The sequence below is a fragment of the Mustela lutreola genome, chromosome 5 (genome assembly GCF_030435805.1).
Source record: "Mustela lutreola isolate mMusLut2 chromosome 5, mMusLut2.pri, whole genome shotgun sequence".
Lineage (NCBI taxonomy): Eukaryota > Metazoa > Chordata > Mammalia > Carnivora > Mustelidae > Mustela > Mustela lutreola.
Genome location: NC_081294.1, coordinates 28024317 through 28039872, shown reverse-complemented (window position 1 = coordinate 28039872; position 15556 = coordinate 28024317). Strand labels below are relative to the sequence as shown.

Here is a 15556-nt window from a genome sequence, read left to right as displayed (position 1 = left end):
ATGAATAACAAACTAGGAAATAATGAGAAAATCAACACTATGGTTTAAAGACTAAGAATGAAATAACAGGGCAGCCATAAAGTCAAACATATGTAAAAATTATTTGTTGATAGTATATTACATTCCAATAAAGCAAATTACCTTTATTTCTAGACTTTGTGATATTTCCTTAAACGGTAGACATAAAGGAACCGACCACAAGAGACCAAAAACAAAGCAAAAACATCTTCAACAGGTCTGATTGAATCCTATTCAGGATTGAATGGTACAAAGTCCAGAAAACTCATGAACTTAGAACAAATGGAAAATTATAAAGAAGGAAGAGGGCCTTGAACTAGATTAAAAGGAATTCAGTCAATGCAAGGGAACCCTGAAGGGTGATCTAATCGTGTTCAGGAAAATGGAGGACCCTCACAGAGATCAGTTTGTCTCCATTTACATTCAGGATTGAAAAAGATGAAGTGATTTTCAGAATAATTCTTTTAAGTTATTTGTAAAACCCAAAGATAAGTAAGGGTGGTAGTAGAAGGCCGTGGGAGCTCTTCTCAGGAGGTGCTATCCTACAACATCTCATGGTCCCTGTCTCATATTTGTCATGAACTTCAGCACTTCAGTCAGCTTGCCTCTCTTCCCAGCTCCACCCTGGCACTAGTCCCTTTCCCTTCTCTCCACTTGTGGCACTCTCTTTCTAAGACCATGTCCACATCCTGGACTTTGTGATCACTTTGAATGGCTCCATCTCTGTGATCTTAATGACCTACAGTCCTACTATTTGTCTTTCTTGCACTCCCATGTAGCTGATGACTCTTTCCAACATTACTCAGTTCCTACATCCTTTTTCCCAAATTTGCCAGCATTATCTTGGCTTTTTATTTTCTAGCAAACCCGAGTTGCATGGTTGAACACTTCACCTTCTCTTCTTCATCTGACAATTTCGACTTGTGTCCATCAGCTACACCAGCCTTAGCTGATATTTATCTCTCTTTCCAAGTCTACACTTGTACTGGTAAGCATCTTTGAAGGAAAATATGCCATTTCATGCCTTGCAACATCACTAATTCCTTGGCTCAAAGATCAGCTGAGTAGATAGATAGATAAGAGATAGGTAGATAAAGATATAGGTAGATAAACAGATAGACAGATAGATAGGTAGTCTGAGATAAGCTTCTTGAGAGTTATCTTCACTCATGCTCTCCACCTTCTCACCTCTCATTGATGCCTCAGTCCACCCAAGACCATCCCTCCTAGTCCCCTACTCCATTGAAATAGCTCTTGTTCTAGTCACCAAAAAATCAAGGCCAATGGACATGTTTTAGTCCTTATCTTACTTGATTTCTCTGTTGTATTTTAAGTAAAATTTAGCACACAATTCTTAAATACTTTTACACATATTATCTTATTTTCACAACATAACTTGAAAAGAAGCATTATGATTCTGTAATGGGCCTCAAATTGCACAGCTCATAAATGACAAAGAAGGGATTTGATTTCAGTCAATCTGACTCTAGGCTTTGGACTTCTTTTTTTTTTTTTTTCCTGGACTTCTTTTTAATGTTTAAACATTAAACATAATGTTTAAACAAAAAGAATGCATACATGAATATATAGCTCAATGACCTCACAAACTGAAGAGAGCATCCAGATCAATGAATAAACATTATCAGCCCTGGAAACCTCTCCCATTTCTTCTCAGTTAGTGTTAGAGAAGTCAACCATACAGAGCCTACATCCAAAACCTCTCTATACCTCTTCTCCATATTATGAACACTGCTGCTCCCTCTCAGACTGGCCAAAAGACTAAGGCACTGGCTAAAAACCCAGATATCCAATTTGTCTCCCATTCTGACACAGCCTTGTGCTCCTAGACTGCCTGATCTCTCTCCATGTGTCTCCCTGGTTTCCTGCCTATTGTCTTTGAGTTTGGTCCCTTCCTCCCTGCCCAGCCTTGACTTACCTGATGTTCAGCCTTTGAGCCCACTGGGCTTTGGCTGTAGAGTGCTTCCTTGTGATGTCCTTCAGGCTTCTCCACAGCCTGTTGTACCCAAACCTAGACAGTGGGCTCCCACACCCAAGACTGAGCCTTAAGACCCCAGCCTTTACTATTCTGGGATGGGAATAGTATGACTTTATTTTGAAATTCTATCCTTTCTTGGTTTATGAGATAAAACTTTCCCTGGCTGAGGGCTGAGTTAATCACCAATGGCCAAGGATTTAATCAATCATGCTCTTTAGAGCCTCCAAAAAAGCTCTAAATCAAGGGCTTTAGAGAGCTTCTGCGATGGTGAACACATCCACATGCCAGGAGAATAGTGTAACCCGAACTCCATGGGGACCAAATCCCTGAGCTTGAGAGTCTTCCAGACCTTGCACTGTATTCCTCTTCATATGGCTGCTCATTTGAATCCTTTATGATATCCTTTATAATAAACCAGTAACAGTAAGAGTGCTATGAGTTTTATGAGCCGCTGAAGAAAATTCAAACCTGAGGAAGAGTCATGGAAACTGGCAATTTGTAGCCAAGTCAGACAGAAGTGTGGGTAAACTGGGGAATCTACTACTTGAAATTGCATCTAAAGTTGGGGGCAGCCTTGTGGAGCTGAGCCCTTATCCTATAGAGTCTGCCCTAACTCCCAGTAGTTAGTGTCAGAATGGAATCAAACTGTAGAATACCCAGTTGGTCTCTCCCAAGAACTGGAGAATTGGGTGGTATAGGAAACCCACACATTTGGTGTCAGAAGTGTTTTGGGTAAAGAAAGTTTTCCTTTAATATCTCTAACAATACAATGAGGCATTTTATTATATAGATTGTAAAACTTGAGTTTAGAATCACAAAGTAACTTTTCCAAGGTCAAACATCTCATAACTTGGAAAGGCAAAGCTCAAGATGTGCTTTTCCCATATTTATTTATTTTTTTTATTTTTTATTTTTTATTTTTTTTTTATTTTAAAGATTTTATTTATTTATTTGACAGAGAGAAATCACAAGTAGTCGGAGAGGCAGGCAGAGAGAGAGAGAGAGAGGAGGAAGCAGGCTCCCCGCTGAGCAGAGAGCCCGATGCGGGACTCGATCCCAGGACCCTGAGATCATGACCTGAGCCGAAGGCAGCGGCTTAACCACTGAGCCACCCAGGCGCCCTGCTTTTCCCATATTTAATTTGTGGAATAAAGTAATACTTTCATTTCAATGCCAAAAAGTATTAAATAAACTGTGAGTGTTGGAAAGACTATTCAACTCCACCATGTGAGGACTTCAGTCAACTGATCCTTGTTCCTCTGACTTCAAACATAATCTCAAGGAAAGAGGTTACCAGACCCTTGCTTGCAGAACAGATATGGTTTATGACCTTCATTAGGGTGACCCACCAAGGTAGACTAGACAGCCACAAGAAGCTCCTCTATGCATGCAAATCTCAAAAAGGGCATCCCTGTGCCAGGGGAGCAGCCAAGTTGAGGGAAGCGTTCAGCGAGATGCATGCAGTCAGCATAGAATTCTCTGCTAGTTCTCCGCAGTGCTGAACGCCAATAGTTAAAGCAAGAGGAAATGTGCTCTGCTAGATAATTCTGTGGAAATCTGAAATGGATTCCTTATTACCACTTATAATTGTAAGTGGGAGTATTCACTGATTCAAAGAAGGAATGAACAAAGAGCTTTGAAATATTAAAAAGAAGATCGAAAGAAAGGAAAAAGTGTCCAGCTTACTCATTGTGTCATTCATGCGATCCAGCGAGGAGTTATCTGAAATATCTAATAACATGACAAAATCAAGTGCAGAAGGGGGAGAAGGCACTTCTTTGGAGGCTGTAGGGTCAATAGCCAATGTGGATATCTGTGTTTTCTTTTCCTCCAGTTCTAGGACCTCTCTGCTGCAGCCCGTGAGAGCTTCCTCCAGAAGCTTTGCTTGGTTTAACGTCATTGGAAAACCATCTAAGACCCATCCTTGATCCACAGGTATCTCACTAAATGGAAAATGGACATGGCATTAACATTTTGATAGATAAAAACACTTTGGAAGTAACAATACAACGAATTTTGCCTTTACCTTTCCTTTAACTCCACGGTAACCTCCTTCCACACAAATATTATTACTTTACTGCTAAAATTAGGTCTATTAATTACCCTAATCACTCCTTTGCTTAAAATCTTTTTTTTTAAAGCAGATGGCATTTATTTTATTTTATTTTTTAAAGATTTATCTATTTGACAGACAAAGATCACAAGTAGGCAGAGAGGCAGGCAGACAGAGAGAGAGGAGGAAGCAGGCTCCCTGCTGAGCAGAGACCCGATGTGGGGTTCGGTCCCAGGACCCTGGGATCATGACCTGAGCTGAAGGCAGAGGCTTTAACCCACTGAGCCATCCAGGCGCCCCCTTTTGCTTAAAATCTTTCTGTAGGTCCCTCCTCCCTCCAAATCTATTCCAGAGGCCATAAAATGGTATTTAGAACTAATTGGCCACAACTTTCTTCCCTATAGTGTCTTATCTCTCCCATTCTTTAACCATTTACTTCAAACAAACTGATCTCACTGTAGGAGAATGTGTTGCATTTTCTAGCCTGTGTTCATAGGCAGTTCCTCCTTTAAACCTGTTTCTCATCTACACATAGTGGGACAACATACCTCACAGGGCGGTTATAAGGATAAACTGAAGTGATTCATTTTAAAAACCCAGAACCAAGCTTAGCACACTGTGAATAATCACATTGCCAATGTGGAGAGTTCCTCTTACTCCCCACAAACCAGCATGGAGCCAGAAATGTCTAATCTGAACGCCCCTGGCTCTCATTCACTTTGCTCTACAATTAATAATTACTGTATTTCTTGAATGAGAAATATTCAAATGAGTCTTCCTTATCTCAATTAGATAATAAGTTGCTAGAGTGTGAGGAGTATTTTTTGGGTTTTTGTTTTCAGGGCAGCATCCTCCATAGAGAATAAGAGCTCCAAGAATGATTATTTTAGGTCTCTAAGTTGAAAAAGGGCATGAAAAGGGAAGAAACTTAAACTCTGCTCTTCTAAATCTCTAATTATGTAAAACTGAGATTCTGATTTTTGCATTAAAAGTTATTATGACTTCATTTCTTTTTCTGTTAGAGCTCATAGTAAACAATACAATCTCCTTCTCTCTAGGGCAAACTTTCTTCTCTCATTGCCTTCCTATTTAGCACTGACCAGCCTTGGATCACTGGGTTCACTTCCTCCTCCTGAAAAGTTAAACAAGGAAGGGCACTGGCCTATGACCAGACAGTTAGGGTCCCTCTGCTCTATAATGTGTCTCTTGGCCTTTCCAAGTATCTAACTTCTCCTTGAATTCCCTGCAGGAAATAGAACCTGACCTGTATTCACATCTGCCTGAGTGAAGTCAAGACTGGTCAAGTGGGGGAAGTGAAATAGAAGCATGTAAATCACAAAACATATCTTAAAAATTAAAAAAACAAAAACAAAAACCATGATTTTTATACATTATTCTTTTTCTACTTCTATCTGATAAAGAATATATTAGTAGATTAAAAAAATACATACTTAATAGCATTTACCAAGATGTTAACTAGCAACATGTCAGAAATGCTCTTTCCTTTCTTCAGCAACTTTTCTGATTTTGCACCAAGCTGAGCGCGCACAGTCAGCTGTGAAAATAAACAATGAATGGTAGAGTACAGTTAATTTAAAAGTCAGAATCTGGTACTTGGGGGAAAAAGTTAAATGGGCATGCTCCCCGGTGAAAGACACTGATCGTCTGGCACAATTCTGGAGTCAGCCAAGCATTAGGGAAAATGTTGTACGTAGATTTTGAGGCTCCTCTATTGTGGCTCCCTCCTTTCCAAGATCTTCCTCTCATGTTTCAGCTGCTCTGATGTCCCCAACCTTCATTTTCTAATACCTTCAACTGAAACTATGGTAGATTTCTGCTTGCGTTCTATGCTACGCAGACATGGCATGTCTCTGGGATAACCTGTACCTGCATGGCTCTTGCCCAGGGAAGTTCCCTTCATTCAGTGATCCAATATCATACAATTTCTGCTGGTTTATGCTGCTTGTCTGTTTGCCTCTTTGCTTTTTATGATTTTCTTTTGGCCTTCAAATAATTTGCTTTTCTATCTTGTCCAGCATTTATAATGTTATCTGTAGAAGGGCTGGTCCAATAGAGCTGCTCTATCAACAGGAAATTCCCTGGAGTTTATTCTTAAATCACCCACCAGTGAGTATTTTGTCAGCCAAATGATATTAGATCTCTACTCAAAACCCTGTAAGGTTTCCCTGTTTACTTCAAATGTCCAAATCGTGCCTATAAGGCTGACCTGATCTTTTCCCTTCCTGCTCATCTCTCTACCTCATTCATGCCATACTATTATCCACCTCGCTGGCCAGGCATCTTCCTGCCTCATGGCTGCCACCCAGCTATTTTACTGCCTGAAACGCTGCCCCAGACATATGTGGCAGGTTCTCCCAAACTTCTTTCAATCTGGTTAAACCTCACTTTCTCAAGGAGGCCTACTCCACTTAATACAGTACTCTTCCCTCTTTCCCCACCTCCCTGGCCTTGGCCTGTGCTTCTTACCCCTTCCCTTACTCCACTCTACATTTTCTTTCCTCCTGGTTCGTTACCAGCTAATGTGTCATATAATTCATTTACTGCACTTATGGTTTGTTATCTGTCTCTTTCTATTAGAGTGTAAATTCCTTAAGGTCCAGGAACCCTGTCATTTCTGTTCACTGATATATTCCAGATAATTCCAATCGTGCACACATAAAAAAGTGAGCCCTTTTGAATTGAATATGGAATTTGGAGGATTTGTAACTCAATAAAGGCATTTATAAAAAATATGCTTAGTCCTTCTGCTAATTTGTATTTCAAATATATGGAGTTAAATTATAAATTCCCTTTATCACTTTCTCTAAGCCCATTTCCCTCCCCAATGGCTGTCATATTTATAGTTTGGTATATCCTTCCCAAGTTTTTCTATCTTTAAGTAGTCCTGAAATCTAAAATATTTGAAATCTAAAATTGTTTTCTAGGGGTGCCTGCATGGCTCAGTCAAATAAGCATCCAACTCTTGATTTTAGCTCAGGCCATGATCTCTGGGTCATGAGACTGAGGCTCCAAGTTGAGGTCTCTGCTGGGCATGAAGCCTACTTAAGATTCCCTCTCTCCCAACAGGAATGCTCTTACATTGCTAGTCGGAAAGCAAACTGGAGCAGCCATTCAGGGGAACAGTTTGGAGGTTCCTCAAAAAATAAAAAAATAGACCTACCTTATTACCCAGCAATTGCACTACTAGGTATTTATCTCAAGGATACAAACATAGCAATTCAAAGGGGCACATGCACCCAACATTCAAAGGGGCACATGCACCCAATGTCCATAATAGCCAAGATATGGAAAGAACCCAGATGTCCATTGACAGATGAATGGATAAAGAATATGTGGTATACAGAGGGTATTAAGCTAAGTGAAATGTGTCAGAAAAAGATAAATACCAAATAATTTCACTCGTATGTGATATTTAAAAAACAAAATAGATGAATATATGGGAAGGGAAGGAAAAATAAAATAGATGAAAACAGAGAGGGAGGCAAACTGTAAGAGACTCTTAACCATAGGAAACAAACTGAGGGTTACTGGAAGGGCGGCCGATGGGGGGATGGGGTAACTGGGTAATGGGCATTAAGGAGGGCACTTAATGGGGACACCTGGGTGACTCAATCAGTTAAGCATCTGCCTTCGACTCAGGTCATGATCCCAGGATCCTGGGATTGAGTTCTGCATCGGCTCCTTGCTTAGCAGGGAGTTTGCTTCTCCCTCTGCTTGCCTCTCCCCCTGCTTGTACTCTCTCTTTTTCTCTGACAAATAAATAAATAAAATCTTTTTTAGAAAAAAAGGAGGGCACTTGAAGTAATGAGCACTGGGTGTTGTATGCACCTGATAAATCACTAAATTCTACCTCTGAAACTAATAATACACTATACATTAATTAAATTGAAATTAGATTAAAAATTTTTTAAAGAAAAATCTTTTTTTTTGAAAAAAAAAAAAAAGATTCTCCCTCTCCTTCACCTTCTGCCCTGGCTCTCCTCTAAAAAAATAAAATAAAAACAATAAAATTGTTTCCCAAGGTGAAATGCATAATAAAGTTAATTAAATGTAATAAAAATAAAGCAGATAAAATCTCACTTGATTAATCCGGACATTCTATTTGATGACTAAAAGATGTCTCCATATACAGAAAAGCAACAATATATGAGGAAATATTAGTTTCCATTAGAAGTAATAGTCAGTGAATTATAAATATTTCTTTCAGAGATTACTACAAAATTCTGTAGAGTCAGCACTAAGTCTAAGAAGAAATTCTGGAAAAACTTATTTAAAGGTAAAGAGAGTAGGAAAGGAAATAAAAGTAATAAATTAAGTGGTAAAGAAAAATACATAAATATAAACTTGACATAAGACTAATTTTTTTTAAAGATTTTATTTATTTGTTTGATAGTGAGAAAGAGAGAGAGAGCATGCACGCACAAGTAGGGAGAGCAGCAGGCAGAGGGAGAAACAGGTCTCCCGATGAGCAGGGAGCCTGATGAGGGGATCGATTCCAGGACCCTGGGATCATGACCGGAGCCGAAGGCAGACACTTAATGACTGAGCCACCCAGGTGCCCCAAGACTAAATTTTTTTAAAAAGCACACACATACCTTCTTACCTGGCAAAACTGAATAGCAATTTCCACTGCTTTAGAGATAAAGAGTATAAAGAAAATTAAGTAAATTAGATTTAGCTAATATTTTACCAGCATATTTACTTTAAATGAAAGAGGAGCACATTGCTATTTCATTCCATTTGAAGACATAGCAAAAAACTTTGAATCATGACATATTTCAATATACTAGTAGCCAAAATTAGAATACCGTACTTACTTCAGAGAAACTATCACTTGATGTGACTTCTTCAACTTTTGTAGTTTTATTTGTCTCAGTACCTAGCAACAAAAAAGTGGTAAGAACAAACTCCAGTGTTTATTACCAACAACCATGTTAGTATTTGATCATCTTTGGTTTTGGACAGACAGGTTAGGTTATTGGATCCAGCCACGCCTGAGATGCTCAGAGGAAAGATCATCACAGCATGGCTTCACCTGCCTTCCAAGACATTAAAATCCTGCCATTATGTGACTTGGAGTTTTTTACTTCCTGCCTTCCATTATGGCTCACCCGTAATAATACCATTAGAAGTACTTAAATACAGCTTAAATTTTCTTTTCAGAAAACCAGCCAAGTTTCTCAAGAAAATTTGTTAAAATGTTAATTTGTTAATTTTTATTTTCCTAAATTATCAAGTTCTAGGTAATAAACATGTGTAAATGTAGAAGGCTCTAGAACTCAGAAGGGTTTTTAGTTACAAACTATAGAAAAAAAATGTTTTCAGAGTCCATTTATAATTAACTGGACTTTTGTAAGAAAATATGTCACATAATACTTAGAATAGTTTTAAAGTCAATTCAAATTATCTTGTATGATACACATAACTGAAATAAGGGACAGATTATACCCTTTTAAAGGATGGAAACCACAGCCGCTCTAGACCAGCATGCTCACCACACCATTCATGGGTGATGGTGATAATGACTTTGGCACAGGGGGATCTAAAATTCACACTAGAAAATGAGGAAATTGTTAAATATGGCAAGTCTTCACTAGCATAGCTAGAAAAGACATTTAAGACTTAACATTGTTTCCTTCAATGTTTCTAAAAAGCATCCAAAATACTAGAACCCAGATCCTAAATGAGATAACTTTTCATTAGGTTTGGAGGAATGGTTCTATTTATGTGCCTTGCCCAAGGTTGGAAATAAACTTAACTTTATCTAGGGAACCACTCTTCAGGTGGATGCAAGAGACCAGAACTTGCAGCCTCCCTCAACACAGGGAACAGAGCAGCAGCAGCAGCTCGCAGGGATCCTGAGCAGTGCCACTCACCTAGATCTGCACAGGCGAGAAGAAACAATATAATTCTGTCTCCCTGCAAATCCAGGAAGAGGGAGGATTTCTCCTGACTGTTCTCATAAGCACAACAAAACAGAACAACTACTTGAAAGGGTATGGAAAGATTCCATCATAATATTCATCTCTTACCGGTAGTTGTAGACAAAGGTTAGGGGCTTATGTGTGTATCTTGCTCTGTCTGTCAAATGACCAGGTAGACAGCTATGCAAAACTCCCCTTTCTTTCCCTGAAAGCAAGTTTGTGCTCACATACGTGTGCACTTACTATTTATCTGTCTGCCTACCTAATGTAAACAATGGATGATTTGTTTTGATATTTCACTTACTAAGTATAATTTTATCTTTCATTTCTGGCAATGCGTCCTCTGAAACTGGATAAGGTGAAGATACATTTTGTAGATCCTTTGGAGAGAAAACACACACACACACACACACACACACACACACACAGAAATTGTAACATTATTACATTTTAATAATACTTACCCATTTTATTTCTATAAGTAAGGTTTACACTATCTTTCTATAATATTGGTGTTAAGAAGAACTGAATGATTTCTGAAAACAATTAAAATTTGATGACTAAAAAATAAATAAATTTTGAGTACTATTCTTACAGAAATAGTAACCTATGGTGTACTCTTTCAAATGACCTTCAGTTCTATATAAAGTACAGCAACTGCTATTTTGAAAATATAGTGAAACCTGAGAAAGAGGTAACATTTATGGAAAACCATTTTAGAAAGAATAGTTCTAGTGGTGTCAGTCATAGCCACAAGGGAAAAAAGAAAACCCGTGTATGTTATTTATCGCCCAATTGATTAAAATACAGAATAAGAGGCAGTCCAAACTTCTCACAATTATTTTTTTATATTTTAATTTATTTATTTGAAAAGGGGAGAGATAAAAATAGAGAGCACACATAAGCAGGGGGAGCAGCAGAGGGAGAGGGAGAAGCAGGCTCTCCGCTGAGGAGGGAGCCTGATGCAGTGCTCTATCCCAGGACCCTGGAAGCATGACCTGAGAAGAAGGCAGATGCTTACCCGACTGAGTGACTGAGCCACCCAGGTGCCCCTTCTTCCAGTTATTTTCATAATTCGTAGTTAAATGGCATTTATCTTATAGCCCATGAAAATGATGTGGATTAAATTCTCTGCCAATTTGCTCAATTGCAGAGACAACATATGGCAGGGAAAAAGAATACTGGATTTAGAATCTGGGTTTCCACTCACAGCACTCATCAACAAGCCGTCTGACCTCAAGTAAACCAGTTCATACTTAGGACCTCCACTGTCTCCCCTTTAAATTGAGGGTGCTGGACCACATTTTGAGTCTCAAGGTGGAGCCACATTTTCATATTTTTCTGCCTTAGAATCTTCATGCAATGTAGCAAGATGCAATATTGATGGGAATGTGATACAGATAAACCACAAGGAAGACCTCCTCCTTCTCCACCACCCCTCCAATTGAGATCTACTTGCAGATTGAATTCAGCCAGCCAACTGTTTTTTTATATGGTCCCTGGACATCCCTCTGTGGAAAAGCACTGTGAGCCAGGGGACCAAGCCTGGCATGCCCCTCTGCCCCTTCTCTGCTCTGCTCCAGTATCTGTCTCAGCTACTGCCCAAAGCTGGCACTGGTTTTTAACTATGCAATGGATACTCTGCTGTTGGCCACTGCCAGGGTCTCAGTGATGAAATATCACTCCAGGAGCCGATGACTTGGTGAATGCCCTCCTCTAGCACTCATACCCCATCCTCCTCCAAATCCCTTGCAATTCAGCTCCTTAATCCCCTTATTAGTCTTACCAGGTGGCTTTTTCTTCAAGAGACAGTCTCCAGCTGATGGTAATGGGGCACGAAGTGGGCCAACCACCCTGCATGACCCATCGGGCAAACTGGGGTGTATTATGGAGGTGTCAGGGAGAAATTTTCTCTCACTGTATAAATACCCACATAATAACCTTGATTTTGTCTCTTGATCCATAAATCTAAAGTAGTTTCTCTCTGGGCCTTTACAGAAAACTTCACCAACCTTGGGTCTAGAAGATCTCTTAGATTCCATCCAGCTTCAAATCTCTAGAATATGAAGAGCAGAAAAGAAAACTAAATTCGCACTTGCCTGGGTTTCTTTGCTCTTCTCTTGCAGAACTGGTAAAGTCTTTTCTTCAGCTTCTTTCTCAGTTGGCAGAGCCTCACTGATTTTTTCCTTGTCATGAAATGCTTTGATAGCTTCTTGGACAAGAGTGTCAATAGAAAGTATCTGAATAGGAAAGTCTAAAGTGAAAAAGACAATTTTATTAAATACCTTTTCATTTAGGAAATTGACATAATTATCCTTTGTGCTGACTTCATCCAATAACACCATCTCTTGGGTCTCCTACAACTGTCTTTTGGATCAAGCCACTTCTTTTTATTGTGGTAAAATTCACATAACATGAATCTAACCATTTTAACCACCATAAATCATACAACTCAGTGGTATTTAGGTCATCCATGTTGTCCAAAAAATTTTCATCACTCAAAGAGAAAGCCCTGTACCCATTAAGCAGTTACTCCTTATCTCTCTATCCCTGTCCCTGCAACCACTAAGTTCTCATCTGTCTCTAAGGATTTGCTTATTCTGGACATTTCATATAAATGGAAACATAAAATATATAGCATTTCATGTCTCATTTCTTTCAGCATCATGTTTTCAAGGTTCATCCATGTTGCAACTCATAGCAGTATCTCACTCCCTTTTAATGACTGAATAATATTTCACTGCATAGATTAATACCACTTTATTATCCATCTATCAGGTGATTGGCATTTGAATTCCTCCCCCCCATCTTTTGGCTATTATTAATAGTGCTGCTATGAATATTCCTGCACAAGATTTATTTTGAACACCTGTTTTCACACCTTTGAAGGTATATATCTCATAGTTGGGGTCATATGGTAATTCTTTTTTTTAATTTAGTGAGGAACCACCAAATTGCTTTCCATGGTGGCAATACCATTTTACATTCTCACAAGCAATGTATGAGGAGGGTTCCAATCAACATTTCCTCACCAACACTTGTTATTTTCCTTTTGGTTTTTAATTATACCCATCTTAGTGGGTGTGAACTGGTATCTCATTGTGCCTTTGTCAAGCCGCTTTTCAAGGAGGTCCTTTTAATATCACAAGAATGGTCTATTCTTGTCTGCATTGAAATAGTTTAAGATGGTCTTAATAGTCTCTGCAAATTATGAGTTTCCCAGTGAAAACAGTAAAAAATAAGTATGACTGAATAAAAAGTAATTAAACAGATGGAAACCTGGCCTTCTACCTGAATGAGCTTCAAAGGAGAAAGCCACAGGTTCATTAAAAAGACATAACTCAATGACTGTGAAGAATTAATACACTTATAATTTGAAGTGGATTTCTTTTATATTTGTTATAAATTATTAACTTCCCTCTTCATTGGTAGGTAAATAAAATCTATAAGGAAAAGTTTCTAACTTACTATTTCTTAAGATTATTCACACCAATATATAACATATCCATATATCCAGGTTTGATGGGACAGCACTAGTTTATGACTCTACAATCCTAAAAGTGTCTGTCTTGGACAAAACTTTTGATGACAGAGTTTCCCAATATATCAGCAGGTTCTTATGTATATTGTCTACATACCTAGTCATTTGAAGCTACAGTCAATGCAAATAGAATCCAATAAGTTAAAAAAAAAAAAAAAGAAGAAGAAGAAATTCTACCTTTTTGTAGAGCCTTTAGAGCCGTGGTTTTTCCACTAAATGTTTTCCCCAGTAAGCACCCTTTAATAGCAAATGAAGGTAATTCTGGTATTGTTGATTTGACTTGAGGAGGATGAGATTTTTCAACTAATCTGTGAATCACATGGCCCAATATGTTATTGTTGGAGGGTGGTATATTATCAACCATTTCTTCTGGTAAGGCCCACTCTCCAATCATGTTCTGCAAAATAACAATAAAACAAACAAAACAGAATATTCTTAAAAGTGGAATTTAGACAAAAAAATTTTAATATTTAAATTCAAATTATAGCAAACAAAAGTAATATTTTAATTATGTTACATAAATAGAAATAACATAAATAATATGCAAAAAAAGCTTCGTATGGAAAAGTGAAAAAGAAAAAACTCAAAAATCCTTAACAGTTTATAAAAGTAAGCATATTAAGTTATTTGAGACATATTGTAACTCAGGTTGATCATAAAGACACTTAAATTGAAGCTACTCTCAGTAAACAGATAAAAGAGAATAGTCATTTATCTGGTTTCTTATGCAAGTACTAAGCTTATTTTAAGATATTTTAATATAAGAAAGATAAAAGAAAGTATTCATGCCTGATATGATGCCCTCTATTATGTTTGACTCCCAGTTTCTTCAGGTTTCTTGCTGAAATGATCAAATAATTACAGGTTTCCAAACAAACTACAAACCATGCTCTTTGCAATAAAACTGGAAATCAATTTTAGAAAGAGATGAGAAATATAAATCCTTAAAAATTAAAAACATTCTTGTAAAATAGTTCTTGGATTAAAGAAGAAATTAAAAATAAAAATGTGAAGACAGCATGGTACTGGCATAAAAACAGACACATAGACCAGTGGAACAGAGTAGAGAGCCCAAATATGGACCCTCAACTCTATGGTCAAATAATCTTCGACAAAACGGGAAAAAAATATACAGTGGAAAAAGGACAGTCTCTTCAATAAATGGTGCTGGAAAAACTGGGCAGCTATATGTAGAAGAATGAAACTCGACCATTCTCTTATACCATACACAAAGATAAACTCAAAATGGATAAAAGACCTCAATATGAGACAGGAATCCATCAGAATCCTAGAAAAGAACATAGGCAGTAATTTCTTCCATATCAGCCACAGCAACTTCTTTCAAGATAGGTCTCCAAAGGCAAAGGAAACAAAAGCCAAAATAAACTTCTGGGATTTCATCAAAATCAAAAGGTTCTGCACAGCAAAGGAAACAGTCAAGAAAACAAAGAGGCAACCCACGGAATGGGAGAAGATATTTGCAAATGACAGTACAGACAAAAGGTTGATATCCAGGATCTATAAAGAACTCCTCAAACTCAACACACACAAAACAGATAATCATATCAAAAAATGGGCAGAAGATATGAACAGACACTTCTCTAATGAAGACATGCAAATGGCTATCAGACACATGAAAAAATGCTCATCACTAGTCATTAGGGAGATTCAAATTAAAACCACATTGAGATATCACCTTCCACCAGTTAGAATGGCCAAAATTAGCAAGACAGGAAACAACATGTGTTGGAGGGGATGTGGAGAAAGGGGAACCCTCTTACACTGTTGGTGGGAATGCAAGTTGGTGCAGCCTCTTTGGAGAACAGTGCGGAGATTCCTCAAGAAATTAAAAATAGAACTTCCCTATGACCCTGCAATTGCACTACTGGGTATTTACCGCAACGATACAGATGTAGTGAAAAGAAGGGCCATCTGTACCCCAATGTTTATAGCAGCAATTGCCATGGTCGCCAAACTGTGGAAAGAACCAAGATGCCCTTCAA

General features: G+C 38.2%; 1 protein-coding gene across 2 annotated transcripts in view; it reads right to left on the bottom strand.

The window, feature by feature from the left end:
• SPEF2 (sperm flagellar 2) overlaps positions 1-15556 on the bottom strand; it is a 182360-nt gene that overhangs the window by 92525 nt on the left and 74279 nt on the right. For both annotated transcript variants that reach the window (XM_059173780.1, XM_059173781.1), the window contains 6 exons: positions 13731-13950; positions 12112-12266; positions 10317-10392; positions 8906-8967; positions 5519-5622; positions 3701-3957 (listed from right to left, as the gene is read on the bottom strand). In XM_059173780.1, coding sequence (XP_059029763.1) covers positions 3701-3957; positions 5519-5622; positions 8906-8967; positions 10317-10392; positions 12112-12266; positions 13731-13950 — 874 coding nt within the window. The remainder of the gene's footprint in view (positions 1-3700; positions 3958-5518; positions 5623-8905; positions 8968-10316; positions 10393-12111; positions 12267-13730; positions 13951-15556) is intronic.